We start from the raw sequence: 16,956 nt of genomic DNA, 5'->3' as shown, positions 1-16,956 counted from the left end.
GTTTTTGATATACAAAATGACTATTACATGTTGCTTAACCTAATATATAAACATGAACATACTTAGAAAGGTAATGCAAATATAATCCCTGTAATGATACAGTTGGAGTATTATACCTAAAAGGAATTTAAGTCAGAATACTGGAATGCAAATAAAACAAGATATTTAATTCTACTGTTCTTTTAAACTTTGTATAATAGTAACAAAGCCTTCAAGAATACAAAAATTAAATGACTTTTAATCAGTTAACTGCACATCCCATATGATTATAAAGAAGTTATGCATAAGAATTTTTAAAACCCTTTCACATTTTTGCCTCATGCTCAATGAAAATCTCCTGCTTTAAAATGGTCTCATTTTCTCTCATTTATAGATAGAGAAAACTGAGCAACACACTCTTCAAATTCAAATCCTGCAAACAGTTATTTATTTATTTATTTATTTTTGTATTATGATGAATTAGAAAGCAACTGAGGTTGAGCATGGTGGCTCATGCCAGTAATCCCAACACTTTGAGGGGCCAAGAAAGAAGGATCACATGAGGCCAGGAGTTTGAGACCAGCCTGTGCAACATAGCAAAATCCTGTCTCTACAAAAAGATTTTTAAAATTTAGAGTGCAGTGGCATGCCTGTGGTCCCAGCTATTTTGGGGGAAGGCTGAGATGGGAGGATCTCTTCAGTCCAGGAGTTCAAGGCTGCAGGAAGCAATGATCATGCCACTGTACTCTAGCCTCAGTGACAGAGACACTATTTCTAAATAAAATAAAATAATAAATTTAAAATAAAATTAAAATGTAACTCAGTAGTCATCTACTTCCCAGGCTATTTTCAGAAAAATAGTGAATACAGCTTTTTAGACAGGAAATCTTTTAAACATGTCTTTTACTGCTTTTCTTCCTAAATCATGCAAATTTTTAGTGTATGTTCTTTCTTGCTTACCTGTAGTTTCAAAGTTCTTCAAATATGTGACCACAGATGTGGTGACATGTCTTGCTATCAAATGAACTTCACTGGAACCCATTTCATGATCAGCAAAAGTAAAGGACTCAACTTCCTTCAGAGTCTCTATCTTTGGGTACTCCTTATTTTTCAATTTTTGCAATAAAGAAGAATCTTCCCTGCTGGCTTCAAGGTTTTTGTTTTCTTTCTCAGGTATATAGTTGGTTTTTTTATCCTGCATTCTAAGCAAACTTTTTTCCTTATCCTTTTGTCCTCCAGATACTTCAGATAAATAACTTTGTGTTGATATGAAAAATGGCTTCATTATTTCCCTGTTCTCATTAGCATGTGGTTGACTCGGAAAGCCACAGCTGGATAGCACAGTATTGACAATATTTTCTGCAGCTAAACATATTTTGAGTGGAGAAATGGTTGTCTGAATTTGGTTTGGTTCAACAACTGGTTTTAGGTTCTCATAATGAAATACTCTTAGATTTTCACGTTTTCCCATTTCTATGAATGATAAGACTTGCTTTAATGCTGCTTCTGTGGAGTCATTTGCTTTCCTAAGCAGCTTTTGTAAGATACTGCCTTCAGGGAGGTAGCTATTTCCTTTCTTGGTCTCATCAAAACTACCAAAGTTAAATTCCCTTGGTCTGTGGTCTTGTACTTTGTTTCTAGAATACGATGGCATAGTTTCTGAATCAGGCCTTTTCATTGGCTCTGAGTTTTTAACTGTGTCTTCTACAAAAGATCTAACAGAGGTGGGTAAATCTGATGAAATCCTGTACTTTTCTTTCATATCTTCATCTGAACAAAACGCAAACCCAGTTTTACTCACTTGTGAAGGATTAATCCCCAAACTACCTTCCTTTAACTTTGATGTAAACGTTTTCATATTAGTTGCTAATTCAACCTGATTAACAGTGTAGGCATTTTCAGCTCCTTGTAGCAAACTTTCCCTTGAAAGCTTTTGTATCAAAGACTCATTGAAATAAGTACACTGGTCCATTAGTGTGCCAATGATCTCACTTGCTACAATGTTCTCCTTCAATATGCTAATTGAAGATGGTTCCATTTGGCTTATTTCCTTGTCTAGCTTGTTCTTAATTACAGCAAGCATGTCACTAATGATATTAACAGCATATGTAAGTAATTGTGAATGGAATGAATGAACCCGTAGAAGGATGTTCTTTGTGTTTTCCTTGAAATTAATCGTATTTGACTCGGATTCATCAGAAAACATTTTCAGTGGTTGTAATTTTGGCAACATTTTTTTGTTTAACAGTTTCTGTTGGACAGAAGAAAGGTTTTCTATAGGCATTTTCACAATTTCAGAAAACTCATATTTGGAGATATGTTTAAACTGCAAGTCCACAAATGACTCTAACATGTTTAAAACTGTTTCTACAATCTCTTGAACAATTTGGTTGCTAGAGCTCATAGAAATTTGGTCTTTCGTTTTTGTGTTATAGATTGGTAAACTGCTGAGGCTGTGCTTGTTTGGAAAACCATATTTACTTTTAGCAGTAATGTGTTCTTTACTGTTTGATAGAGTTTCTTCACTATCTGGAGTGGGAATTTGGGACAGAAAGCATAGCTGTAATTTTTCAAATAGCATTTCAACAATTTCCCTTCCAAACTTATTAATTTGTGCTTTAGTATCCTCAACTCTAGTAGAAGCTCCTTTAAAATGATTATAAAACCTGCTTTCACAGTTCTCAAGAGGTGGCAAATTTAAAAGTGAAAGAGAATATTCTAATTCTTTTGCTTTTATTGAAATTTCAGTCAAAACATTTTCAGTTATCATCAATAGCTTACATTTTTCATTTTCCTTGTCATTTGATTCTGTTTGCCACTTGTCAAACATTTTTTTAAATATACCTTCTTTAGGAAAAATGTGCTCTAGCTGTGAAGAAACATTCTCCAAGTAAAAACATGCTTGTTGTTTAGGAAGGGATCCTGTGCCTATATTCCCCTGTGAAAGTTTGAGATGTGAGGATTTGATCGGGTAAGACAAATTGCAGTTATTTGTAACATACAATTCTTGCAAAACTCTATCAACTATTTTACTTGCAGCTATGACTTTATCAGATGGTAAAGCTTTGGTTTGCTTTACCTTTCCAAATTCCTTCACAATTGTTTCCAGTATATTAATTATTATATCGTTGGCATATATTTTTAGTTCTGAAGTGGGCAATTTTGTGTCCAGTAAATTTTTGGCATCTCCAGCTGACATGATGTGTGACAACCCAATGGCAGTCTTGGATCGGCTGTCTTTTGGGGTCTTCTCTCCAGGACCTAACTTGGTTTTGCTTTTGGCCTTAGTAGCACTCAGTCCTAAGTGTGTTTTTTTTGTAAATTTAGGCAAAGTAGTCATTTTTGACCTTTCTTTTAAATTTGCTTTAAAGCATGGCTTAGGGCTGTCCTTAGGGCTGACCTTTAAAGTGTGTGGCCTTAAAAGTTGCAACTTATCAGCACAATACTCAGGGGACAAACTCTCTTCTAGATGAAGTGAGACAAAATTTGTGATCTTATTGAGAACCATTTGAATTAAGTCTTTCTTCACTTGCAATGGTAAATATGGCAAAAAGGTGTTTTCCATCACAGAGATATTTTGACTGTCTACATAAGAATAAGCCTGTGGTATCACATATCTAGGGGAATTACTTATTTTTCCTGCTTGTTTAGTTTCTCTAAACCTTAATGGTTTCATTGGTAAGGAATCATTGTGGTTAGACGTTTCAACTTCTCTCCTACTTTTATTATTTTCATATAATGATGTCACAACTACCAAGTACATTTTCCCCAAAACACTTTCAACTATGTCATTTGCTACACTGTTAATATGTGATAGAAAACTGTTTTTCTGTGTTGTGTCTGATGTTTTAATTTTAGAATTAGCTATAAAGTTGGAAGTTTCATTAAGGGGAGGCAAATGGCCTATGACTTCCATTACTCTTTGATACAACTTATTCAAAAGTTCTTCCACTGCACTGAGCAGTTCACCTTTTTCTTTGTTTTTTGGTTCTCCATTTCTCATAAATATTTCTTCCAAAACAATTATCTGCCTTTTGTTTTCCAATGTCATTTTGTTTTGTTCTAATGGATACTTTGTAAATAGAGACTGATTGGTACTTCTTTCCTTCTCTTTGTACCCCAACAATATTTCATTTGATAAAGTTAATTGTGAAAAGTTAGAATTCTCTTTTGAATTAAAACCAATTTCCTTTACAGATCTTTTATCATCTAACATCTTTATCATACTCTCAACAATTTCACTCACAATGATGTTTTCTTGGAACAAAATATTGTTTTGATATGGATATATCTTTAGGATTTCTACATCTAAGTCATTTTTAATAAGCTTCAAAATGGCACTGGCAATGATGTCAGCATATGTCTTAAGGCTAGCTTGTGATAGGTGAATTGTGGATCCAAGTTTTTTTCTGTGACTGACAAAAGAGAAATCTGTAAGCTCTTGGCTGAGAATGGTTTCAGTTGCTGATATTTTCAGGACATTTACATCTGATTCCATTTGGCTTGAATCATAAAGGATGCGGTCATTTTGTTTACAATTTTCCAATTCTGGGATAACAAATGACTTTTCTTTATGTTGGAAAGCAAGGGTAATTAATGAATCTATTCTTTCTGTGGCAAAAGATTCTAAACGATTAAGAATAGTTTTAGTAATGAAGTTAGCATTTTCCTCACATGAGTCAGTGGCAGATTCCTGGGTGTCTTCTTTCTCTACTACAGTTATCTGATTATTATCAGCATAAGCTGATTTCTGATTTTTTGAATATGAAAAACACTCTGTTTCCCTTTCAGTTTTTGACCCCTTAAGAGGCTGTTGACAGTCTGTTTTTGGAAACATATCACAGAATGTCAGGGGCAATCTTGCAGAAGTAGGATTCTTTGCATTTATGACAAGTGTGACAGCAGAACTGAGATTATGAAGAACAATATTCACTATATCATTAGATATCAAAATGACATCTGATTTAGGAACTGAAAGCTTAGGGATAATCTTATTTGCACCCTCCATGAACATTTCAGAATTTTCTTCTGAATGTTTATCAGCAATGCTACATTTCAGAGTGGGTGCGGCAAATGAGAGATTATTCTGATACAGGGTTTTTTCATAAATATCACATAGGATACCTTCAATGGTATCTTGTATTTGAAGTTGAAGTACTTTTTGATATTCGGTCTTACTGAGCAGCTTTTCAATTACACCTTTTTGCTTATCTAAATCGATCTCTTTGTCAGCACTGTTTTTGTCACATTTGCCTTTACGTGATATAATGTCTAACAATGCGTCAACAATTTGACTTGCAATACTTTCAGAAATCCCAATGTCATGACTTAAAAAAGGATTTTCCCTTTCTTTATCTAATTCATGTTTGATTCCTTGCAAATTTTTTCTAGCCACTTGTAGTGCATAAGTATTTAATTTAGAAAAAGACAGTTGGCACAAGTTGGTCTTTCCTGACTTAGTATGATCTACTGAGAAACAGGAAAATTGCTCGTCAGAATATGAATCTTTGGCTGATAATGCTTTGCTCAATGTACTGTGATCTTGCTGAATAGGTAAAGCCACTGGAATTGTAAAGTTGACTTTGGAACGAAAGAGAGATTTTACTTTGGAAGTAGCAAAAGTTTCTAAATTTGTTAATATTGCCTGTACAATATCTTCAGCTAGATTTACCTTTGCTTCTTTGTCAGCAACACTGAATCTAGACTGAAAAGTACATGGATTTTCATCCAACACAGTGACAGAGGACTTTCCTTCATAGGTGTGTTCATGAAGAGAAACATTTGCTGAAAAAGTGATAGTTTTATACCTATTTTCCCTTATATTTCTTTCTGTAATGGCAGCTGAATAAAGTTTGTGAAATACTGTCCTAACAATATTATCTGTTACTATGGTTATATCTGCTTCAGACAGTAAAGGATCCATCATTTTATCCATAAATTGAACAGATGTTTGGGGAGTTGTCTCATCAACATTGTGAGGCATGCCATTAAAATTAGAGTGGGAGAGAGAAAGGACATTTAATTGATTGATTAAAGTACTTTGAAAAATTTCATTCAAAATATTTCTTATAATGGGAGCAATTGGAGATATATGTGGTTCTTTGAGTTTTACTTCAATTTTGTTTAAGGTTTTTTCTAGAGCCCATTGTTTAAGAGAATGTGTTCTCATTTCTTCTCTTTGTGGTGATCTCTCATCAATAATTTTTTTATCTGTATGTGTATCATCATCTAGAAATGAATTTGATTCAGCTCCTCCAGGAAGTTTTCCATATGTTGGCCTGTATCGATAAGTTTCAATGCCTCCCCCTTCAGATTCTGTTTCATTAAACATATCAGAAGATACTGCATCTAAAATTAACTTGACTACATCCTTAAGAATTTGAGTCTCAGGTGGTGGGTTTTTTTCATTAGTCTTCAAATCTGATGAGGTCACATTTAATTCTGTTTGAATAGCCTTCAAAATAGCACTTGATACCTTCTTTGCATGCATATATAAAGCAGACAGAAATGATGCTTCATGTGTGTCTCTGGAAATATTGGTGCTTTCACATTCCCAGTCCATCATATTGCTTTTCTTATCTCCATCATTAATAGCACCCAAAATTTCTAAATGTCCATTGGCAAACCCTTCCAGTTTAGCAAAAACCATATTAAGAATATCTGAAGCTACAGCTTTCAGTTTATTTGGATGCATTTCTTTTGTGCTCGGTGTTTTGGAAGACACAGGAGCAACAGGCTTTGCCTCGTTTTTAGTCCCTTCTTTATCGTCCTCCTGAACCCTTCTGGAAACTATGCTGGAGATTATTTTGGTGGATTTGGCCATTTTCTCAATAATTGAAGCAAGTGATGGGTTGTCAATGTCAAGAGACTCTGAGACAGCTTTTAATCCACAATTTGCAAAACTGGTATCCATGTCAACACCACATAATTTTGCAAGGATATAATCCAAAATGGCTTTAGAAATTAACTGAATATTAGACTGCAATGCAGCAACCATTTTCTGATTCGTATTTGTCATATCTCTGCTTTGTTGACTACAAGATGGCTGAGAATGAAGATGGGTCCCCAGGAGCTTCCTTAACATTTCATGTAGTGTTTCCCCAATTCTTTCTAACACTTGCAATTTTGCATTCTCTTTAATATGTTTTCCATCATTGACACTGTGGAGAGTACAAGGAGTAGCCAAATATTTGTGAAAAGATTTTTTATCCTGCCTATGTGGCAAAATGCTTTGTACATCAACACTGTCAGTTGCAGACTTTGGCTTACGAGAAGAGAATGAAATGCTTCTTTGATGTGCATTTTCACTTGATAATATATCATAAATACAGGTTAATAATGGACTTGCCAAAATGTTATCATCAATACTCGTGACAAGAGATTCTAATTTTTTATCAGTACTAGCAAAAAATCCTTTATCTGTAAGGGAGTTTGTATGGTCAATCTCCCTAAGATTTAGGTTTTCCTTGTGAAGTTCCAGTTCATTCTGGATAGCACATAAAACAATGTTTACTATTTTAGCTGTATACTTACTAAGTTGAGATTGTAATGAAGATTTGAAGCCCATATGCAATTTTGGGTAAATAAATGACTTCAATCTTTTAAAAATTGTACGAATGATCTTATCATTAATGTCATCTATAGGTTTAGGTTCACTTTTTCCAGATTTTAACCAGGAAGGCTTTTCAGGATCAATATCAAATAAAGATAAATATTTCATTTTCTTTTCACTGTCAAACCATGTCTTTAATGGGCATTTATTTGGTGCTTCTTTGACTACGTGTTCAGTGTCAGAATTATGTAAGGAAGTCTGATGAACTGATGATGAAATGAAACTTTTAGTGGTATTGGAAATGTAGTTTGATGCCTTATGAAGTATGTTTAACACAGAATCTGTTATTTCTTGAGCCACTGTACTGATTTCTGAAACAGAAAACATCTGGTCTATCCATTCTTGATGTGACAGTCCTTGAGGCTTTTCTGAAACAAGAACTGAAGCTTCATTGCTAGTTTTGCTATCTAAGTGACCAAAAGGAACAGAAGATATGTCCTCGAGCATTTCTTTTAAAATACTTGTGACTATGTTTTCTGAAGCCTGTTGTATTTGATGCTTTTGATCTTGGCTGAAAGTTGAAATGTCTTTATTCAAACAAAGGTTTTTCTTTAAAATATCTTCATGATTAGTAGATGGTGGCTCAGTCTTTAATTCCCAATCATGAAATGCAGCTTTGTTTCTAGAAACAGGCTTTGTAGGTGGTTTGATATTTCTTTTGTATTCAAAACAAGTGTTTCCCTTTGTAAACCAATGATTAGGTATCTCTTCTTGTGATTTTACTTTTTCGTCTTTGAAAGTTGAATCAAGCACATTTTTTACAATGTTTTCTATTTCCTCATTTTCATCATCAGAATAAAGAACCATGCCTGGAACATTTATAGGTGGAAATCGTCTTCCAGACCTAGGACTATTTGACAGTCTAGTGCCAGTGAGTCTGTACTTTTCTTTGGTGTCAGAAGGACTACTTATTCTGGGTTGCCGTTGCTTACTTTTTTGAAAACTTTCATTTACTGGTTCCTGATGGAGCTGAACAAGGATGTCATCAAGTAGCTGAAGGAATACTACTGTTTCTTCAGATGCAATAATTCTCTCATTATTTAGTTCAGTTTGTATATAACCTAGTATAGCACTGATTGCTTCCTCTATATAACCAACCAAAGAGGACTGGGAAAAAATATTTGATATTAAATTTTGTACTTCTTCATTGACAATTAAACTAGCTTCATCAGATTCAAGACTAGATTTATTTTTGGCAGCTCTTTGAAGGAACATACATATTGAGTCTGTCTTATGTTGCTGGCAGGAAAGCTTAGTTGTGTCTTTAAGATGAAGAAATTCATTTTGCTTAGAAGATACAAGAGTCGTTAGTTTTTCTAAAATGGCATGCACCATGTCCTCTGCAATATCACACATTGGGTCCAAAGTATGAAGCTTTGAGTTTTTCAAAGGTTTTCCATTAGATGATGTGAGAAGTTCATCACTGGCTGCTAAACTTGGTTTAATGTCGACTGACAAATCTTGTGAAAACATCTCAACACATTTTTTCTCAACTGCAGACTCTAACTTCTGAAGCATATTTTCCACAATCTCAGAAGCAACTGAGGAAATACCAACATTGGAAAGCAAGACTTCTTTTACACATTCACATTGTTCAACAAAAACTTCAGCAGTAACAGAAGAGAGAGAGGGAATGGCCTGGGTTAAATCAGACATTATTTCTCGCAAAATGCTTTCTAAAATCACTTCAGTTTCCCTTTTCAAGTAACATTTAAAGTTAACAAAAACATTTTTTAAATTCTTCATTTCATCCATGGCTTTTGCTGTTTTATCACAACGCGATGAACTCCCTAAGCTATCTGTTTCAGTGGTAGCATCCTTAGATTTTTTTGTGCCTGTTTCAAATGATGCTAAAAGGTGACTATCTGATTTACAACTTCTGAGCTTAGGGTATGAATATAGCAAGTTGGTTTTATTATATTTAAGTTTAGAGGTTATAGATTGTCCTTTTACGTGATATGTTTTCCCCACAACTGTTTTTTCCACATGTGCATGATGAGGTTTTATAGGCGTGGTTGGTCTCCTTACTGACATGTCAACTACAAATGCACAGGGTTCTGCCTGAAATGTTTTCGTTGTTGCAGATGTGTAGCTTCTATATGTAAAGTCTTCACTGCATGTACTACAGAAACTTGAACTATCTGAAGAGAGGATGGAATCATCAGATACTGGGTATGTATTATTTTGCAATCTTTCTTCATACTTTGTGATGGCTGGGTACAATATACTGGTCACTGTAGCCACAACCCAGGTCATTATATTCTGAATTATAATATTCAGTTCTTCAGAAGTTACCTGGAAAGGAGGTAAGCAGAGATGAAAATAAAGTCATGTAACAACTTACGTTTTAACAACACGTTTTGGAGATAGAAGGTAACATTTAATTTTTATATCAATGTATTCGTGGAATACCATTATGGTTTATGAAAGAAAATAGTAAAGAAATATCAGTTTAGAAATTTAGAATTTAAGATGAATTTCTAGTTGGTTTATTCTGCACTACCGTGAAGTACTTTTTTGAGTAAGATTTATTTTATTCACCGTCTCTCTGAAGTTTCTTTTTCCCCTGGCATTTATTATAAGGATAAATGATTTTTTTTTGTGAAAAATATCACTAAATTGCTGTCTAGGCACACAACATGCAAATATTTTGGAAAGAAAATATGTGATGTTTATGATCCAGCTAATTTTTAAAGATACATTAAATATTTGTAACAAAATATTTCTCAGAACAGATCATTTGGATGATTTCTCAAAACAAAAATATGTGGATGCTTTCAGAAACATCTGTCTAGCTGAGATTTGGGGAAGGAACATAAACCATTTTCTCTCCCAGTCCCTGCTGAAAGGGTGAGCCTGTGGTCTATAAATATAGGAATGACTAAAGTTAATTGTTAAGAATTATTTGATAGGCAAAAATAAAAGCTAATGCTTTATATAGATTGATGGGCTTTGTATCCAACAAAAAAGTATAAATACAAATTTTCCTAGATAGGAAAGCTAAGAACAGATACTAAAGTAAGGTAACAAATTAATTTAGAGAGAAAATAAAAGCCAAACTAGATTCATGAATCAAAGAGTAGGGAGGGCTGAACAAGGTTAAGAAAGTTAGACTATTAATTTGTTTGAGCTGGAACCAAGAACCAGATTTGAATAACCATTTCCTTAGTGACCAGTGTTGCTGTCATAGATTTGAACTGTACCATGGGTAGAAATAAATGCATCTGTAGAATTCTATAAACCTCTACTAAGTAGCTGCAAATATATTTTGTGCTTATAAAACTCATCTTACATATAATAAAGTAGTACTCTTTTTAAATTGTTAAAACTCTTAAAACATACAGCTTGTAAACACAAGTAATTGGCAGAAAAGCTTAGAAGACTGATATGTAGGTCTCAGCATAAAAGGATTCCTGTAACTAGGCTTCTCACACCCAAAATATTGCCTAAATTAGTCTGAAATTATCCATATTTCTGAGAAACATTCAAAGAAAAGTTAACATATATGCAGCACACTCTCTTCTGACTCACTTGAAAGCATTTGAGGAGCACCCCAGGAAAGGCCATTTTATTCAGCTGTAATCCCCAAATACACAAACATATTTTTAACTTATTGTATGAACAATGGGTTAGTGGTATTAAACACATATTTTGAGATGACAGTCTATGTTGTAAAATATGTGTCTTAAATAAATTTACTCTAAATCAAATATTTAAGAACAATACCTAAATGTTTATAGAGAAGATAATTATTCTAAATCAACTACAACACATACCAATTATAAACTAAGAATTCAATATACATCATTTTTCTTATTACTAGAGATGATAAATAATAACCTACATTATTACTCTTAAGTTAGTTGTGGCAAAGAGATTCCAACCTCAATATACAAAAGAGGGATATATTTCTAACTTTTTCTTTGTAGTGAAATATGATAGATAGAATCCTAGTTTTTAATTGCTTTCTATTACAACATTAAACTGAAAAAAATTCCCTTGGGTCAAAGCTTTTGTATTTGCTGCATATTCTGTGAACTGAGCAAGTTTCTATGTTAAATAGTGTGTCAGAGTATGTGTTGTTCCTCAAATCCTTTCTCTTTCCTGACCATTCAGTCTAGATCCAGAGTTAGGCCTCATAAAAACACACTATCTTATCTTTGCCTGTTCCAAGTCTCAGCTCACAGGTGACCAGGTCCCTTTTCACAAAACTGCTGAAGACAGATCCAAGCATCTCAACTCACCTACTACTGAGTTCTCCAGCAAGATCTGAAAGGCCTTATTGATTAATGGCTTACCATGATATAATAGGCTTGTGGTATTTGATTCTCTTCCTATGATGGTTAGGTCCGTTAATATCTCACCATTCTATACCCATGAGACCTTGTCTTGAAGGGTCAGTATTATCTTTTGATAACAATTTTGGACCACAGAAAAGTATAAGAATGAACTGAAAGTAAACTTCAAAGAAGAAAAAAAGGGCAAAAAGGAAGCCTAACAAATATCAATGGATGATTCTTATTAGTTAACAAAATATTTTCTATTATGACGCCTCAGAAACTATGACTAATATGTTGCTTTATCAATGGATTTTATGATACATACTTTTTCTTGCAAGCAATTTTTCAGGATGTTTTGTTGCCTGTAAAGAAAGGTTGATCATTTAGTTATTACACAGAGTCAAAAATTTATAAAACTTTTCCCAAAATTTCTAATTATAGAATCATTTTGTTGTTTCTAAGAGTTTTTCTATAGAAATTCAAAATGAAGAACACAGTATTTTTTCCAACCCCCCTATTTCACTTCCTCCTTAGACTGGCCTCTAGTTTTAGAAATGTGCTTTATTACCCAGGGGGACAGGAGTATGGCTGCTGCATAAACAGTGTCCCTCTCTGATCCTTATACTTCTAACACACCTTAGCCATGCCTACATTGTGTTTCTCTGAAAATGGATATAGGATTTGCAGGAAGGGGGCAGATGAGTCCCTTGTGACTGCTAAAAGGCCTGATGGAGTAGCAAGGCATCTGACCAGAACTTTCTGAAAATCTTTTATTTGTTCGTTCAAATGCCACAGTTCCACTGTCCCCTCCCCATATTCCACAGTAGGAAGAAAATATGTGAATGATTATTCAGTAACTATGGGTTAAAATAATAAGTTTCTAGCTATATTTAATACCGATTTAGATGCATTCCTTTTCTGTGTATGACAATATTCTATCATGTGTTATTAGATTTACCATCACACACTAATGAAATAAAAACATAGTTTTCTGGGGGACGGAGCAAGATGGCCGAATAGGAACAGCTCCAGTCTCCAACTCCCAGCGCGAGCGACACAGAAGACCGGTGATTTCTGCATTTTCAAATGAGGTACTGGGTTCATCTCACTGGGGAGTGCCGGACGATCAGTGCTGGTCAGCTGCTGCAGCCCGACCAGCGAGAGCTGAAGCAGGGCGAGGCATTGCCTCACCTGGGAAGCGCAAGGGGGAAGGGAATCCCTTTTCCTAGCCAGGGGAACTGAGACACACAACACCTGGAAAATCGGGTAACTCCCACCCCAATACTGCACTTTAAGCAAACAGGCACACCAGGAGATCATATCCCACACCTGGCTGGGAGGGTCCCACGCCCACGGAGCCTCCCTCATTGCTAGCACAGCAGTCTGTGATCTACCGGCAAGGCAGCAGCGAGGCTGGGTGCCCGCCATTGCTGAGGCTTAAGTAGGTAAACAAAGCTGCTGGGAAGCTCGAACTGGGTGGAGCTCACAGCAGCTCAAGGAAACCTGCCTGTCTCTGTAGACTCCATCTCTGGGGACAGGGCACAGTAAACAACAACAAAAGTGGCAGAAACCTCTGCAGACACAAACGACTCTGTCTGACAGCTTTGAAGAGAGCAGTGGATCTCCCAACACGGAGGTTGAGATCTGAGAAGGGACAGACTGCCTGCTCAAGTGGGTCCCTGACCCCTGAGTAGCCTAACTGGGAGACATCCCCCACTAGGGGCAGTCTGACACCCCACACCTCACAGGGTGGAGTACACCCCTGAGAGGAAGCTTCCAAAGCAAGAATCAGACAGGTACACTCGCTGTTCAGAAATATTCTATCTTCTGCAGCCTCTGCTGCTGATACCCAGGCAAACAGGGTCTGGAGTGGACCTCAAGCAAACTCCAACAGACCTACAGCTGAGGGTCCTGACTGTTAGAAGGAAAACTATCAAACAGGAAGGACACCTACACCAAAACCCCATCAGTACATCACCATCATCAAAGACCAGACGCAGATAAAACCACAAAGATGTGGAAAAAGCAGGGCAGAAAAGCTGGAAATTCAAAAAATAAGAGCGCATCTCCCCCCGCAAAGGAGCGCAGCTCATCGCCAGCAACGGATCAAAGCTGGACGGAGAATGACTTTGACGAGATGAGAGAAGAAGGCTTCAGTCCATCAAATTTCTCAGAGCTAAAGGAGGAATTACGTACCCAGCGCAAAGAAACTAAAAATCTTGAAAAAAAAGTGGAAGAATTGATGGCTAGAGTAATTAATGCAGAGAAGGTCATAAACGAAATGAAAGAGATGAAAACCATGACACGAGAAATACGTGACAAATGCACAAGCTTCAGTAACCGACTCAATCAACTGGAAGAAAGAGTATCAGCGATTGAGGATCAAATGAATGAAATGAAGCGAGAAGAGAAACCAAAAGAAAAAAGAAGAAAAAGAAATGAACAAAGCCTGCAAGAAGTATGGGATTATGTAAAAAGACCAAATCTACGTCTGATTGGGGTGCCTGAAAGTGAGGGGGAAAATGGAACCAAGTTGGAAAACACTCTTCAGGATATCATCCAGGAGAACTTCCCCAACCTAGTAGGGCAGGCCAACATTCAAATCCAGGAAATACAGAGAACGCCACAAAGATACTCCTCGAGAAGAGCAACTCCAAGACACATAATTGCCACATTCACCAAAGTTGAAATGAAGGAAAAAATCTTAAGGGCAGCCAGAGAGAAAGGTCGGGTTACCCACAAAGGGAAGCCCATCAGACTAACAGCAGATCTCTCGGCAGAAACTCTACAAGCCAGAAGAGAGTGGGGGCCAATATTCAACATTCTTAAAGAAAAGAATTTTAAACCCAGAATTTCATATCCAGCCAAACTAAGTTTCATAAGTGAAGGAGAAATAAAATCCTTTACAGATAAGCAAATGCTTAGAGATTTTGTCACCACTATGCCTGCCTTAGAAGAGACCCTGAAGGAAGCACTAAACATGGAAAGGAACAACCGGTACCAGCCATTGCAAAAACATGCCAAAATGTAAAGACCATCAATGATAGGAAGAAACTGCATCAACTAACGAGCAAAATAACCAGTTAATATCATAATGGCAGGATCAAGTTCACACATAACAATCTTAACCTTAAATGTAAATGGACTAAATGCTCCAATTAAAAGACACAGACTGGCAAACTGGATAAAGAGTCAAGACCCATCAGTCTGCTGTATTCAGGAGACCCATCTCACACGCAGAGACATACATAGGCTCAAAATAAAGGGATGGAGGAAGATTTACCAAGCAAATGGAGAACAAAAAAAAGCAGGGGTTGCAATCCTAGTCTCTGATAAAACAGACTTTAAACCATCAAAGATCAAAAGAGACAAAGAAGGCCATTACATAATGGTAAAGGGATCAATTCAACAGGAAGAGCTAACTCTCCTAAATATATATGCACCCAATACAGGAGCACCCAGATTCATAAAGCAAGTCCTTAGAGACTTACAAAGAGACTTAGACTCCCATACAATAATAATGGGAGACTTCAACACTCCACTGTCAACATTAGACAGATCAACGAGACAGAAAGTTAAGAAGGATATCCAGGAATTGAACTCATCTCTGCAGCAAGCAGACCTAATAGACATCTATAGAACTCTCCACCCCAAATCAACAGAATATACATTCTTCTCAGCACCACATCGTACTTACTCCAAAATTGACCACATAATTGGAAGTAAAGCACTCCTCAGCAAATGTACAAGAACAGAAATTATAACAAACTGTCTCTCAGACCACAGTGCAATCAAACTAGAACTCAGGACTAAGAAACTCAATCAAAACCGCTCAACTACATGGAAACTGAACAACCTGCTCCTGAATGAATACTGGGTACATAACGAAATGAAGGCAGAAATAAAGATGTTCTTTGAAACCAATGAGAACAAAGATACAACATACCAGAATCTCTGGGACACATTTAAAGCAGTGTGTAGAGGGAAATTTATAGCACTAAATGCCCACAAGAGAAAGCAGGAAAGATCAAAAATTGACACTCTAACATCGCAATTAAAAGAACTAGAGAAGCAAGAGCAAACACATTCGAAAGCTAGCAGAAGGCAAGAAATAACTGAGATCAGAGCAGAATTGAAGGAGATAGAGACACAAAAAACCCTCCAAAAAATCAATGAATCCAGGAGTTGGTTTTTTGAAAAGATCAACAAAATTGACAGACCACTAGCAAGACTAATAAAGAAGAAAAGAGAGAAGAATCAAATCGACGCAATTAAAAATGATAAAGGGGATATCACCACCGACCCCACAGAAATACAAACTACCATCAGAGAATACTATAAACACCTCTATGCAAATAAACTGGAAAATCTAGAAGAAATGGATAATTTCCTGGACACTTACACTCTTCCAAGACTAAACCAGGAAGAAGTTGAATCCCTGAATAGACCAATAGCAGGCTCTGAAATTGAGGCAATAATTAATAGCCTACCAACCAAAAAAAGTCCAGGACCAGATGGATTCACAGCTGAATTCTACCAGAGGTACAAGGAGGAGTTGGTACCATTCCTTCTGAAACTCTTCCAATCAATAGAAAAAGAGGGAATCCTCCCTAACTCATTTTATGAGGCCAACATCATCCTGATACCAAAGCCTGGCAGAGACACAACAAAAAAAGAGAATTTTAGACCATTATCCCTGATGAACATCGATGCAAAAATCCTCAATAAAATACTGGCAAACCGGATTCAACAACACATCAAAAAGCTTATCCACCATGACCAAGTGGGCTTCATCCCTGGGATGCAAGGCTGGTTCAACATTCGCAAATCAATAAACATAATCCAGCATATAAACAGAACCAAAGACAAGAACCACATGATTATCTCAATAGATGCAGAAAAGGCTTTTGACAAAATTCAACAGCCCTTCATGCTAAAAACGCTCAATAAATTCGGTATTGATGGAACGTACCTCAAAATAATAAGAGCTATTTATGACAAACCCACAGCCAATATCATACTGAATGGGCAAAAACTGGAAAAATTCCCTTTGAAAACTGGCACAAGACAGGGATGCCCTCTCTC

At 36.1% G+C, this 16,956-nt stretch overlaps 1 protein-coding gene across 1 annotated transcript in view; it reads right to left on the bottom strand.

Annotated features, from left to right (window-relative positions):
• The window catches only part of FSIP2 (fibrous sheath interacting protein 2), a 104,187-nt gene that overhangs the window by 35,192 nt on the left and 52,039 nt on the right, over positions 1–16,956 (bottom strand). Inside the window, exons 15-17 of the mRNA XM_025404893.1 lie at positions 12,197–12,233; positions 3,451–9,886; positions 940–3,387 (exon numbers count right to left, since the gene is read on the bottom strand). Of these exons, the coding sequence (XP_025260678.1) occupies positions 940–3,387; positions 3,451–9,886; positions 12,197–12,233 (8,921 nt within the window). The remainder of the gene's footprint in view (positions 1–939; positions 3,388–3,450; positions 9,887–12,196; positions 12,234–16,956) is intronic.

The sequence above is a fragment of the Theropithecus gelada genome, chromosome 12 (genome assembly GCF_003255815.1).
Source record: "Theropithecus gelada isolate Dixy chromosome 12, Tgel_1.0, whole genome shotgun sequence".
Classification (NCBI taxonomy): Eukaryota; Metazoa; Chordata; class Mammalia; order Primates; family Cercopithecidae; genus Theropithecus; species Theropithecus gelada.
Note: the sequence above shows the minus strand (reverse complement) of the source record. Positions and strands in the feature narration are given on the sequence as shown.